We start from the raw sequence: 14,966 nt of genomic DNA, 5'->3' as shown, positions 1-14,966 counted from the left end.
CATTCACAATATCTTACACTGTATTATTCCTTTTAACTGACAATGCTATCTACATTTTTTAAAACATGCAAAATCCTGAGGAAAAAGTGAGTGCCTTGTTCTTCTGAACATTGCTTTTATTATAATCCAACCGCGACCCACAAGTCCAGAAAGTCTCCTCATACAGAGGTTAAAACAATGAAACACATTCAAGAGTGACACTGAAATAGCTAATGCCAATTAACACCCCTTCTCATCCCAAAAAGCAATACACTCTGGAAATATCAATGACAGGGATCACATTTTCAAATTATACATTTATTTTAGCTTTATTTAACTAGGCAAGTCAGTTAAGAACAAATTGTTATTTTCAATGACGGCCTAGGAACAGTGGGTTAACTGCCTGTTCAGGGGCAGAATGACAGATTTGTACCATGTCAGCTCAGGGATTTGAACTTGCAACCTTTTGGTTACCAGTCCAACACTAACCACTAGGATACCCTGCTGCCCCATATAAAGCTTTCCATTTTCCTAATGTAACAAATGTAACATTTGACAAGTGTTAATTAAGACATTTTTTTTGTAAAAATCAATAACTTCAATAAAAGTGTAAAACTGTTGATGACATTCCTTGATGTAATAGACAACCCATTTCCACTCATACATAATACACTTCAACCATATGCTGTAAGAGTACAAAAGTGTCATTACACAGGTCATGTTGCATAATCATTTTCATTCTGTAGCAAACTGGCTCAAATTAAGATCCCCTATATATATATATATATGTATGAATTTTACTTATTTGCAGCTTCATGTTGACTCTATTTGACAACACTATCATTCCAAGCTCAATTGTTTTCCTCTGCGCCTCAGTTGTTTTCTTGTGAGACTGTCATTTCCTGTAAAATATAAAATGTGCAGTAAGTTAGGAAAAAGCACGAAGCATGATGATACGGACCACAACACAAGTATGAGAGGAATGCACCATTAACATTCAAAACCTGTATTGGCCATATGAGAAACTTCAGATCACGCAAACACAAAAACAATACAAAAACAAATAATTGAGAGGAGCAGTGTTGAGGTCCATACTCTTATCTTATCCAACATACTAGCGGTGTTGTAATATGCAGGCCAGAAGTGGCTTGGTCAAGATAAACTTTAGCAATTTGCGGATTTTAGATAAGCTCCCTGCTGTTGACAAAGCAACCAGCCAGTCTGAACATTACATGCAGGCTTCCACATGCTCAATAGATTAAAAGCTATAGCTGTGTGGAACACAGTCTCCCAGGTACACATCTATCAGCCTGTGGGAACAGATTCATTGAATTAAAAACAAACATAAAATGGAAGCTTACACGCTTAAAAAAATACAGTAAATGTATTTTAAAATAATAAGGGCTTCACTGAATTGCTGATTGTACTGGGGTGGAAATGACTTGCAGACTTCCTGTGTAATTAAACATCTGTAAACAATTTGGAAGGAAAAGTTAAAGTAGCCCAAGAGTAAGGATGTGTGATCAGGCAACAGAACAGTTAAAGTAGCCCTAGAGTAAGGATGTGTGATCAGGCAACTGAACAGTTAAAGTAGCCCAAGAGTAAGGATGTGTGATCAGGCAACAGAACAGTTAAAGTAGCCTAAGAGTAAGGATGTGTGAGCAGGCAACAGAACAGTTAAAGTAGCCTAAGAGTAAGGATGTGTGATCAGGCAACAGAACAGTTAAAGTAGCCCAAGAGTAAGGATGTGTGATCAGGCAACAGAACAGTTAAAGTAGCCTAAGAGTAAGGATGTGTGATCAGGCAACAGAACAGTTAAAGTAGCCTAAGAGTAAGGGTGTGTGATCAGGCAACAGAACAGTTAAAGTAGCCTAAGAGTAAGGATGTGTGATCAGGCAACAGAACAGTTAAAGTAGCCTAAGAGTAAGGGTGTGTGAGCAGGCAACATGACAGGTACTCTATACAGAATGTAAAGAGCTCACAGACCAGGGTTGTCCTCCTTAGAGGTCACCAATCATGAACTTTCAGCACACTCAGTCAAGTTAAACAATAGCCAACTTTACAACAATGCTGATAGTTAATGAAGGTCCAGACACCAAGTTTACAGCTTTCAAAACATGTTTGTGTTCTAAAATTAACTGTTAAGATACGCTGCCAGTAAATTTCACTATTTGTTCAAAGATATCCGTGAGTGATTCAAGGGACAATAACGAACGTCCCATTGTTTCAATTAAGTTCAAATGAAACATAATGTCTGATGGTAGACCTACTCTGTGGACTTTCAACCGCAAGCCGTTTGAACCATGTCAAATAGTTTATGGCACCTTTCACCACATTTATTGTCATGAATCTTGAGCTGGAGGCAGAACTGAGCGATTCCCACTAGATGAACCAGCTGCAAAGTCAAGTGGCAATATTGTAAAAAGTCATGTAAAAACCAAAATTAGCTTTTTGGTCTTAATTTAAGGTTAGGTATTAGGGTTAGCCGTGTGGTTAAGTTTAGGGTTAAGGTAAGGGTTAGGTTTAAAAATCATATTTTATGACTGTGGCAGCATCAGCTATTGACCACTATGCATAGCTGCCTTCAGGGCAAGATTCATGACAATAAATGCCAACCTGCCCTTTCACCAATACATTCACAACTTGTATCAATCTCCACTGGCTTGAGTGATAAACTTATGCTCTTAGGTAAACGAAAGTTGTAAAACTTCAGTGATTGGAAGTAATATCTATTAACATTTAAATAAACCAATGTTTAGATAATGATATGATGGCTATAATGAGCTTGGGTAAGAATGTTGCTTAATTTAAGAAAGAATGCTTACAGATTGAGTCCTCTTTCCAAATTTGCTCCAGAACGTCATCTTGACAGTGTTCTTATGTCCTGTGCGCTCGTCAAAAGTCTGGCAGGTGTCGAAGGGGGGACTGTACAGGTGCAAACTGACCGAACCTTCGGTGTGACTGTCGTTCTCTACTCTGTGCAACCCAAGGGAATCTAAAACCGACACACCACACATCTATGATAAGGCAACGGAAGGTAAAACATTCAAATATCACACAGCTGTTTGTTCCGCTAACGGTAATTAAACCGAACAACACATACGAGTCATACATTATCCATTAAGAATTTGTATAATATGTAACATGTACAACTAGTTTTCAGATAATCAAATACTTGAAAGTAAAGATATTCACTTGGAGGATGTTTATAAAGATATACATGCATATTATGTGTGTAAATAATATAAATAAATGCCTCCTTATGTTGTCTGACACACAATGTTGAGGAAATACTCAACTGCCTTGAATCTTACCATTGATGTAGGCACACTTGTTTTCTTTCAGAATGCTCTGAGATTTCTGAACCATGTCACCAACATCCTGTGTTTTGTTCTTGGGCCATTCAAACAACGTCTCCTTCAGTTCGCCTTGCAGCATCTTCATGAAACAGTGGGAGTCTGTGTGGTCATGGATACTGCTGCAGGTGGTGGAAAAAACAGACACTCTTAGAATGTTCCAGAACAGTGTTACATGGGGCTCAGCCTTAGTACCTATGGTTATGTGTCTGTACAGGTTCATTGGTTCTAAAATAGTCCTGTTTAAGGACATTTTCTGCCTTGTGTTAAATGTTATATATCATGTGATCTACTGACCTAAAGTATAACTTCACCTCTCAAACTACATTAGCTACAATCTGCAATTATGTACCTTTCTCTCTGCCTCAAGCAATGTAAGGTGACCAATTGTCAATATCTGACTGTTTCAAAGGGGCAAATTATTACCCAAATGCATTTATCTTTGTAAAACATACATAACGTTGACTTTAACAAGAACCTTGGACTCTGGAGAATGTTTTTTTCATTTCAGTAGAACAACATACTGATGTTTTACCTGACAAGTCACATAACATATTGTAATTACACTGGTTCTGCCAATACTATTTGAAACTGACGATATACACTCTTATAGAAATAGAACCGGAATAAGTATGAGGGCTTTCAATGGATCAGATCAAATCAAATAACTTTCAACATTGTTTGCAAAAATGTCTAACCTGCCCTGACCCTCTCCCCAACAGAGTAAAATGAGGTTGAACTTTCCATTCCCTTCATCCACCAGGTTCCTTGTGTACCTGGAACACACCCACAACACAGAGATGCAGATTAGAACAAAAATAGAGTTTACCCATTCAATTATTGGCAGCATTAATAGCATTTTTGCTTATGTTTACTATTACGTTAGTCAGCACGTGTCCAACATTGTGGGGTGTACGTCAACTGATCCTTTTAGAAGAAAGGTAGGACATCCGATGCCTTTGTTATAGCTACACTGAAATGTAGGACAATGAATCTTATGGTATAGCCACAAAGTGATTTGCAACTACCCCAATACCGTACATGCAAATTATCTGGCATAAATACTTACACTAATACCAGAATAAAGACCAGAGGAAAAGGGTTTGGACAGATGGATTGCAATGGATTTTGTTCTTAGTGGTGTGACTCATTCAGAAAACTTTCAAATTATGTTTTAGCTCAAAACTAACTGAAACGTTTTTACCCACCAATTTCCGTAGTTCCCAAATTCACCACACAGTGATTCAGGCTATTGATAGAGCCCGTTCGTTAGTGATTGACCTAAATAAACGTAGTAGGAGTACTGTTAATATCCGATGATATAGAGATCCTTTCAAACAACCTACTATGGCCCAGATCATGTCTCTGCTTAAATTACAGCAGTCACGTTTTTGGGTGCATAGAAAATCAGTGATTTTGTAGCATCTGCAAGGTCCAGTGTGTGATCATAAAACAAACACACAGCACGTCCTCAAAGCAACCAGTGGAGATCTGTCTCTAATTCTGATATGCGGACGGGTTTCCATCCTCCATTTACCCCCACAAGAATCAAAACATTTCTAAGTTGATAGCGCATGTCGGGAAAAACTGTGGATATGGCATTTTCTTTTTATTGAAGCAAACAATGAAACTCACTTTGAAAGTCTCATTCTGTTGTCAACATCTTAATAATGTTGTAACTTTTTTTTAAAGATTTAAAAGTTAGCGCAGGCATGCTAGGCTATATTTTATAAATATTAAATATATTGCTCAGACTATTTTACATAGCAGATGTTTAATATAATCTGTTCAAATGTGTAATGCAGTTAGATTCAAAATGTAGGCTATATTAACAATATAATATTATTAACATAGTGAATAATTGCAAATATGAGAGACATCCCACTGCCATCGAATCCTCTGAAGCATATATATCTATCTATCCTGAGGTCTAAATCACAGGAGGACTGGCTTGTGGTAATGGCTGGAGCAGAATCGGTGGAATGGTATTAAATACATCAAGCATATTGTTTCCGTGTGTTTGATGACATTCCATTCTTCCGTTTCAGCCATTATTATGAGCCATCCTTCCCTCAGCAGCCACCACTGGTCTAAATGTAGTTGTTCTAAATTGTGTGATATATATATTACACATACATATACATCTAGAGGTCTACATTTAATGTTGCCTGCTAATCACTCATGCTACACCTTTCATGTTAAAGTTTACACCATATAGCCACCTTTGTGGGAAATAGTGATGCTATTCCCATAAAGCTTGTTCATATTTGAACCAATTTGTAAGTCGCTCTGGATAAGAGAGTCTGCTAAATGACTTAAATGTAATGTAAATGTAACTGATAACAAGTTCACCCTTTTTCATAAATGGTACAGTCCAACAAAAGTTGGCCCCAAAAAGAAGAGGGACAATATAAAATTAGGCTACTTCGTTACATTAAAAACATGTCTACTCAACAACACCAATATAGTAGGTATAATAGTAATAATAATCATTTCAAAATAGAAATAAACATAATTCAAATATTGTTTACCTGGTCGGGTCAAACATTGCAAATTTCTTCCACTCCTGTGGATTGCTGTCATATGCCTCCATTATTTGTTGCACCTCCTCCACATTGATTTTGTCACTTTCAAAGACTTTATGCAGCAATTTGATCAGGTCGTCGAGACTTTTTGGTGTCATCACTTCGGTTTTCTCCATGGTTAAGTGCGTAATGGTTCTTGAAAACGCACTTTCCAACGAACGAAGTAGCCTAGTTTTATAGCGTCAACTCTTCTTTTTGGGGCCAATATTTTTTGGACTGTACCATTTATGAAAAAGGGTTAACTTATTATGAGTTCAAATATGAACACGCTTTATGGGAATAACATCACTATTTCCCATAAAGGACGTGTCCTCAATTGTAAATAATAGCAGGGATTTTATTTATAAGATCAATTTAAGGTTGAGGTGTTATAATATTCTTAATTATTTACCCCCACATCAAGTAACGTTACTTGGACCAATCCTAATTTGGGCTGCAGTTGATAATGAACAAAACCTCTTCCTTTCCAGGATGATTTTTGCTTTGACAATCTACAGTAACCCCCTTTGAACCTTTTAATGGGTCGGGTTTTAGGGATTGAGTCAACAATGGAGAGCGAGAGAAGAGAGAGCAGAGTTTTAGTAACAACAAAACATGATATCACTTGTGAGATAATTCAATTAAGAGTTGAATTTAAAGCATAATTACATATTTTCATAAATAATGTAATCACTTTGTAATACAAATGTTCATTTAGTTTTGTTAGCATTGTTTGTTAAATAAGGAGAATATGCCTATTTATATCTGATCATAGGCAATTGTTTTGTCTAGAACCACTCAAGCTTTTCATACATCATCTGTGAGAGCAACAACTGCCCATTTTGAGCTCACATCCAGTCATTTAAATGCAATATTATGGCTGTTGGGAGGTGAACCACACTGATGAGTAACCTTGCCTGGGTCCTGAAGAGTTGCGTTAGCTCCCCCAAGCAAATGTCTAAGCTATAGCTTAGCGGGCTAACACAATCTTGTGGCGCATTGTAGACCATTCAGTCCCATTGGTACCTTTTCTTTTATTGTCGGTTTATCAGAGTAGGATGTCAAATGGGTTTACGTGTAACGTGATGGTGTGGTAACTGGAATTGAACCATGAACAGGCGATCGATGACTAACGTGTCTGAAACGTTACTTACCAGAGCTATTGCCAATGCTTAGCTCGCGGCGTGCACAGTTGCAGCACTCGGTGACCTGGGTTCAATATTCGTCATTCAGAGAAAGAGTTTTAATTGATATAATTTAATAGGCAGGGGCATTATTCCTGTTGTAGAATATATAGGGTTATATGATATTTTAGCTTTTTGTTAACGTGTGTCTTTATTTATTACCCTAGTGTAACCAAAAGGACCGAAGGGACGCGGTTTTTGTGGAGCGATGGGTAACGATGCTTCGTGGGTGTCAATTGTTGATGTGTGCCGCGGGTCCCTGGTTCGAACCCGGGTATGGGTGAGGGTACAGACTACTGTTACATTAGGCTATATCGTTTTATCACCCGCTGTTATACTTCCTGCACATCTTCACAGGATCATTCAAAAAGTAACACGTAGTCCTCAAATCCTGTGCGCTAAAGTCAAGACACCACGTGAAGTTAAACCATGTTTATGGATGCAATTTCCCACCACAAACCTATAAATTAGTCAGCCAGGGTGTAATTTGTTCCCAATTTATGGAAAGGAAGTGGGACGATTGTCTTCCTTGACATGCTGCCAAATATAAGGGTATCAGGCCTGTATCCATGGTGATGTGATGTACACTATAAACTGGCATTTACACATGATCTCATAGATAGCAACATTTAGGTCTAAAGAGGATATATCTTCGTCAAAATATATGGAACTAATAACTTCTTCCTATCATTTTTATGTTTGTAAGGTAAAAAAAAAAGTATATATCGTAAATATCAAGATTGAATTTCATGATGAGCAGTTGTGGCCAGGCATCAGGACCAATTTAATTTCTACACACTTTGGACATACAAGATGTTGCGTTCCAATGCAATTTATGTTCATTCTCGTTTTATCAAAATCATTGGACTCTTGCGCCACCTAGGGCCTTAACCCAGGTGGAACGTAATGTCCAAAATGGAAAATTATGGCGCGAGGAGAGAAGTGTGGAAGTAGACTACTCAGAAGATTGCCGTTTCCAATTGATCAGGTAAATGGGCGTAATGGGGATGTCATTCTCCCACATGGCTATTTCACTACTTTACTAAATTAAACGATTGGACCAAATGGGAAATGGTGACACCATTACATGTTATGGATTAGCATGGCCTCAAATACTAGACGTAACATAGTAAATGTATGAATATGACACTCAAATTAGTCTCGAAGAGTTTCTAGACCCAGAGGACTGATATCGCGAGCCTTCTGGTAACGTTTGCGAAACAGACCAGGCTGGGATTTGGGGTTTGAGAAGAATGCGAGAAGTGAAAAATTATTCCTTAGTTGTTAATTTTCTCGAAATTTAAAGGCACAACCTAGATTTGAGCCAATGTCTTAAGTAGCTGAACATGTTATTACTTCAATCTCGTGAAGGTGACAAACTGACATATTTTCATTTTCGTCAAAAACAACTTTATATCGAAGGAGCGCCTTTGATTTGACTGCCTGCACATGCGCAGTTCGACCGTTACCACCCGATTAATCAATCAAATGTATTTATAAAGCCCTTCTTACATCAGCTGGTGTCACAAAGTGCTGTACAGAAACCCAGCCGAAAACCCCAAACAGCAAGCAATGTAGGTGTAGAAGCACGGTGGCGGCTAGGAAAAACTACCTAGAAAGGCCGGAACCTAGGAAAAAACCTAGAGGGGATCCAGGCTATGAGGGGTGGCCACTCCTCTCCTGGCTGTGCCAGGTGGAGATTATAACAGAACATGGCCAAGATGTTCAAATGTTCATAGACGACCAGTAGGGTCAAATAATAACAAGTGGTTGTAGAGAGTGCAGAGGGCGCAACAGGTCAGCACCTCAGAAGTAAATGTCAGTTGGCTTTTCATAGCCGATCATTCAGAGTATCTCTACCGCTCTTGCTGTCTCTAGAGAGTTGAAAACAGAAAGTCTGGGACAAGGTAGCACACCCGTTGAACAGGTCAGGGTTCCATAGCCGCAGGCAGAACAGTTGAAACTGGAGCAGCAGCACGACCAGGTGGACTGGGGACAGCAAGGAGTCATCAGGCCAGGTAGTCCCAAGGCATGGTCCTAGGGATCAGGTTCTCAGAGAGAAAGAAAGAAAATTAGAGAGAGCATACTTAAATTCACACAGGACACCAGATAAGACAGGAGAAATAATCCAGATATAACAGATTGACCCTAGCCCCCTGACACATAAACTATTGCAGCTTAAATACTGGAGGCTGAGATAGGAGGTATCGGGAGACACTGTGGCCCCATCCGACGATACCCCAGGACAGGTCCAAACAGGTAGGATATAACCCCAATCACTTTGCCAAAGCACAGCCCACACACCACTAGAGGGATATCTTCAACCACCAACTTACCATCCTGAGACAAGGCCGAGGATAGCCCACAAAGATCTCCCCAACAGCACAAACCCAAGGGGGGTGCCAACCTGGACAGAAAGATCACGTCAGTGACTCCACCCAATCAAGTGATGCACCCCTCCTAGGGACGGCATGGAAGAGCACCAGTAAGCCAGTGACTCAGCCCCTGTAATAGGGTTTGAGGCAGAGAATCCCAGTGGAGAGAGGGGAACCTTCAGACAGAGACAACAAGGGCGGTTTGTTGCTCCAGTGCCTTTCCGTTCACCTTCACACTCCTGGGCCAGACTACACTCAATCATAGGACCTACTGAAGAGATGAGTCTTCAATAAAGACTTAAAGGTCGAGACCAAGTCTGCGTATCTCACATGGGTAGGCAGATCATTCCATAAAAATGTAGCTCTATAGGGGAAAGCCCTGCCTCCAGCTGTTTGCTTAGAAATTCTAGGGATAATAAGGAGGCCTGCATCTTGTGACCGTAGCGTACGTGTAGGTATGTACGGCAGGACCAAATCGGAAAGATAGGTAGGAGCAAGCCCATGTAATGCTTTGTAGGTTAGCAGTAAAACCTTGAAATCAGCCCTAGCCAACAGGAAGCCAGTGTGTAATATGATCTCATTTTTGGTTCTAGTCAAGATTCTAGCAGCCGTGTTTAGCACTAAGTAAAGTTTATTTAGTGCTTTATCCGGGTAGCCGGAAAGTAGAGCATTGCAGTAGTCTAACCTAGAAGTGACAAAAGCATGGATTAGTTTTTCTGCATCATTTCTGGACAGAAAGTTTCAGATTTTTGCAATGTTACGTAGATGGAAAAAAGTTGTCCTTGAAACAGTCTTGATATGTTTATCAAAAGAGAGATCAGGGTCCAGAGTAAAGCCGAGGTCCTTCACAGTTTTATTTGAGACGACTGTAGGACCACTCAAGATTAATTGTCAGATTCAACAGAAGATCTTTTTGTTTCTTGGGACCTAGAACTAGCATCTCTGTTTTGTCTGAGTTTTAGAAAATTTGCCGCCATCCACTTCCTTATGTCTGAAACACAGGGAGGGCAATTTTGGGGCTTCACCATGTTTCATTGAAATTTACAGCTGTGTGTCGTCCGTATAGCAGTGAAAGTTAACATTATGTTTCCGAATGACATCACCAAGAGGTAAAATACATGGTGAAAACAATATTGGTACCAAAACGGAGCCTTGAGGAAGACCGAAATTTACAGTTGATTTGTCAGAGGACAAACCATCTACAGAGACAAACTGATATCGATGAAGTCTTTCTAGGCATGAGCTTAGTTAGCTAACGTTGCCATGACATCACTAACAAGTGTGATCAGGGATTTCTATTCGAGAAGTAGTTTTAGCCTATCTTCTTACTATAATATCTTTGCTAGTATGATATGCTACGTTTAGTAAGGTTTCATAAGACAGAAGGTTACTTAAGCCAAAAATAAAAGGAGGGAGGTTGGGAATATAATGTGAATGTCTAGCAACCCAAAGGTTGCATGTTCAAATCACATATAACTTGAGCATTTTAGCAACTGTTTACAATGTTTTAGATACTTTGCATGTTAGTAACCCTTCCCCTAATCAAAACACTTAAGTCATTTAGCAGACACTCTTATCATTTACATTTCACAGACACTTCTATCCAGAGCGACAGCATAAATTTTCATACTTATTTCCCACATACTCGCCCCCGTATGAATCTAACCCACAACCCTGGCGTTGCAAGCGCCATGCTCTACCAACAAAACGGAACTCAACAGCTTTTACATCACGTTGTAGAGTGTTTGGAGTAACCGGTTTGCTATGGTGCAAAATGTTTAGCTATTATATGCCACTAATGAGTACACAGCTGATGACTCCCAATTCACTCAAAAGAGAGAGAAAGGGAGAGAGCGTGGGATAACTGACCCTTGACCCCCCCAACCCTGAGGGAGCTCAATCCGAAAGGGGGAGATTCTCAATTGGGCAAAGGTCCGTACTCTCTTTGAATCCTCCGTCCGCCTCTCCCACGTGACCCAGAAACCGATAAGTGGTTGCCATATGTCGGGGTGTATCAATTAGTTAATAACCAGTTGAGCTGACAGACATTTTGCACGCTATGAGTTTAGTCATCAATCTAGCAAGAGGGCAATATTTTATTAATGTAGTAATGGGCTTCCCTTCTATAGACAAGGGGAGAAGGGCTATGTAAAGTGCTCAATTTTGTCATTCTGAGAATATGCAAAGTGTCTGACTCCAATAGAAAACAAATGTTTGACTACCACACAAAATTACTTCTTTACTTATTTTGGGTTTAAGGACGTGTGTAGGTCACATTTTTTATCGTAGAGCTATGAAAGTTAAATATTTAGATCCGTCTGCGCAAGACAAATTCAGCAATTGCATTGCTATGTTTGTGCCGGAAAGAAGTCAAGCTAAATAAATGTTTTTCTTTAGGTAACGTTGTAGTGAAGTTATATAAATGGATGTAACTATTTGCACATCATTACAACACTGTATATATCCATAATATTACATTTGAAATGTCTCTTTTCAAATGGTACTTTTGTGAGTGTAATGTTTACTGTACATTTTCTATTGTTTATTTCAATTTAGTTTATTATTTATTTTACTTGCTTTGGCAATATCAACATACGTTTCCCATGCCAATAAATCTCTTTGAATTGAATTGAATTGTAATGATACAGTTGACCACCGGAGAGAGGCAAATTGACTTCTATTCGACAGAGGACGTTGACATAATCGTAGGAAGGTCTGGATGGCTGTCGTCTGACTTCTAAAACGGTGAGAAATCAATAAAATATGTAATTATATACATATTTTTTAAAGTAATTCTAGTGCCCAATTTCGGGGACTGTCAGTTTAAGAGGTTTTAATAGGCGAACTGAGGAGTTTGCTCATCTCCTCGATAGCCTCCTCCAGCTGAGGATACTCGTGTATCCTACCAGCTCACAACGGCGTTTTGAAATCCGCCACACCTCCTTTGAATCAACTGTTGTTTCCTCAGAGGAGAAAAGCATGCACATGTTAAACTATAAGTAGCATATCCTTTTTAATCTATACATCTTGCACAACCACTTTACACATTTATTTTGGGATTCCTCCTATGAAGAAGGCTGCCGACACACTGAAGAAGGCTGCAAAGCCGAATTATCTGTGTACGCTATCCCTTATGAAGTGACAAATCATTTAAAAAATGAAGTAGGCTTTATGCAGACCCATAACACCTTGTTGCTTATCGGGATCCCTCCTCTGTAAACGTCATCTGCCTGATGCGAGTGGAGAAGGAGAGACTTATTTCATTTTCACAAGTGCATTCATTTCCACGTTTCCTCACCTACTCTCCTCAATAACCTTTGACCTTTTTAAAAGGAGGAGAGGACAGAGAGGATGCGAGGAGTCGAAGTAAACCAATTAAGAATCTCCCATTGTCTGGCCTGAGGAGGCGCCAGGCAGCCCAGCCCCCTATGGTTGAGACGGGCTGCCCTAAAGGCCATGGCTCCCCCGGCCTCGTTTAGACTCATCTCTGACATCTGCTGGTTCATCTGGTGGGAAGACACAGAGAGGAATTAGTTTAAAGCATCAAGGAAAGTCACTGGACAAGGAAAGTCACTGGGACACACCTATCCAGTTCTTTTCAGATTTGAAAGTACTTCATATTTAGGGGGAGTATGGATGACGTTGTCAGATCAGACCTACTGCTCTCATGGACTATATGCAACTCTATGTCCATAAGTCATTCTTCAAAGATTTTATTTTTTAATGTTACTATCTTGTACTTTAATCATAAAACATATTCCTTGGAAAAACCCTAAAATAGTCTCCAGTCTGCCATAGAAAGAGATGGTGAGATCCTCCATACACCGTCCAATTATCATATTTTCTTTATATTTCCATTTTCAGCTTACACAGTTGCTCAAGCATCCCTCTGTTAGGGCTCTTTGATCCAAAATCAGGAAGAGTTTCTGCCATTTTGCTTAAACTATCTAGTGGTTTCAGATTTAGGAGGGGGCCTCTCCAGTTTTCTCAGGTCTGTTTAAAACAGGGATGAGAAACTGACATAACCAGCATGGCTGTGTAACAGACACATCTCAAGATTGATAAATCACCCTTTACTGGTTCTAACAGCCGATCAATCAGCTTGCTGCCAGCCAGTGGCGATATTAGCATGTACAGTACCTGTCAAAAGTTTGGACACACCTACTCATTCAAGGGTTTTTCTTTATTTTTACTATTTTGTACATTGTAGAATAATAGTGAAGACAACACTATGAAAAAACTTAAATGGAATCATGTAGTAACAAAAAAAGTCTTAAACAAATCAAAATATATTTCATTTTTTAGATTCTTCATAGGAGCCACCTGAAATGCTATTCCAACAGTCTTGAAGGAGTTCCCGCATATGCTGAGCACTTTTTGGCTGCTTTTCCTTCACTCTGCGGTCCAACTCATCCCAAACCATTACAATTGGGTTGAGGTCGGGTGATTGTGGAGGCCAGGTCATCTGATGCAGCACTCCATCACTCTCCCTCTGGATCAAATAGCCCTTCCACCGCCTGGAGGTGTGTTTTGGGTCATTGTCCTGTTGAAAAACAAATGATAGTCCCACTAAGCGCAAACCAGATGGGATGGTGTATCGCTACAGAATGGTGTGGTAGCCATGCTGGTTGTGTGCCTTGAATTCTAAATTAATCATTGACAGTGTCACAAGCAAAGCATCCCCACACCATCACAATTCTTCACAGTGGGAACTACACACGCTGAGATCATCCGTTCACCTACTCTGCGTCTCACAAAGACATGTCGGTTGGAACCAAAAATCTCAAATTTGGACCCATCAGACCAACGTACAGATTGTCCATTGCTCGTGTTTCTTGACCCAAGAAAGTCTATTCTGCTTATTGGTGTCCTTTAGTACTGGTTTCTTTGCAGCAATTTGACCATGAAGCTACAGGTAGCCTAGTGGTTATAGTGTCGGGCCAGTAACCAAAAGGTTGCTAGATTGAATCCTGGGCTGACAAGGTAAAAATATGTTGTTCTGCCCCTGAACAAGGCAGTTAACCCACTGTTCCTAGACTGCCATTGTAAATAAGAATTTGTTCTTAACTGACTTGCCTAGTTAAATAAAAATAAATGAAGGCCTGATTCACACAGTCTCCTCTGAACAGTTGATGCTGAGATGTGTCTGTTACTTGAATTCTGTGAAGCAATTATTTGGGGTGCAGTTACCTCTAATGAACTTATCCTCTGCAGCAAAGGCAACTCTGGGTCTTCCTTTCCTGTGGCGGTCCTCATGAGAGCCAGTTTCATCATAGCACTTGATGGTTTTTGTGACTGCACTTGAAGAAAAAGTTATTGAAATTTTACTCATTGATTGACGTTCATGTCTTAAAGTAATGATGGACTGTTGTTTCTCTTTGCTTCTTTGAGCTGTTCTTGTCATAATATACTTGGTCTTTTACCAAATAGGGCTATCTTCTGTATACCATTGTATACCTTGTCACAACACAACTGTATGCTCAAACTCATTAAGAAGGAACAAAATTC

General features: G+C 39.6%; 1 protein-coding gene across 2 annotated transcripts; it reads right to left on the bottom strand.

Annotated features, from left to right (window-relative positions):
• Positions 1-98: 98 nt before the first annotated feature.
• Positions 99-6,135, bottom strand: LOC124034637 (cysteine dioxygenase type 1-like). 2 transcript variants are annotated; one of them, XM_046348075.1, is made up of 5 exons: positions 5,867-6,135; positions 4,034-4,111; positions 3,294-3,457; positions 2,805-2,974; positions 99-881 (listed from the first exon to the last, which is right to left on the bottom strand). In XM_046348075.1, the coding sequence occupies exons 1-5, from the start codon at positions 6,034-6,036 to the stop codon at positions 852-854; spliced, it is 612 nt and encodes a 203-aa protein (XP_046204031.1). In that variant the 5' UTR covers positions 6,037-6,135; the 3' UTR covers positions 99-851. The 2 variants fall into 2 exon arrangements, with proteins under 2 accessions (XP_046204031.1, XP_046204032.1); XM_046348076.1 differs by lacking the exon at positions 4,034-4,111.
• Positions 6,136-14,966: the final 8,831 nt, after the last annotated feature.

This window comes from Oncorhynchus gorbuscha, linkage group LG04, assembly GCF_021184085.1.
Source record: "Oncorhynchus gorbuscha isolate QuinsamMale2020 ecotype Even-year linkage group LG04, OgorEven_v1.0, whole genome shotgun sequence".
Classification (NCBI taxonomy): domain Eukaryota; kingdom Metazoa; phylum Chordata; class Actinopteri; order Salmoniformes; family Salmonidae; genus Oncorhynchus; species Oncorhynchus gorbuscha.
Note: the sequence above shows the minus strand (reverse complement) of the source record. Positions and strands in the feature narration are given on the sequence as shown.

Excerpts from the sequence above, each read along its gene's own strand:
- LOC124034637 (XM_046348075.1), bottom strand. The coding sequence starts at position 6,036 with ATGGAGAAAACCGAAGTGATGACACCAAAAAGTCTCGACGACCTGATC. Across the intron at positions 4,112-5,866 it reads GCAATGTTTGACCCGACCAG|GTACACAAGGAACCTGGTGG; the intron begins GTAAACAATATT and ends GGTGTGTTCCAG. Across the intron at positions 2,975-3,293 it reads CAAGTGTGCCTACATCAATG|ATTCCCTTGGGTTGCACAGA; the intron begins GTAAGATTCAAG and ends TGTCGGTTTTAG.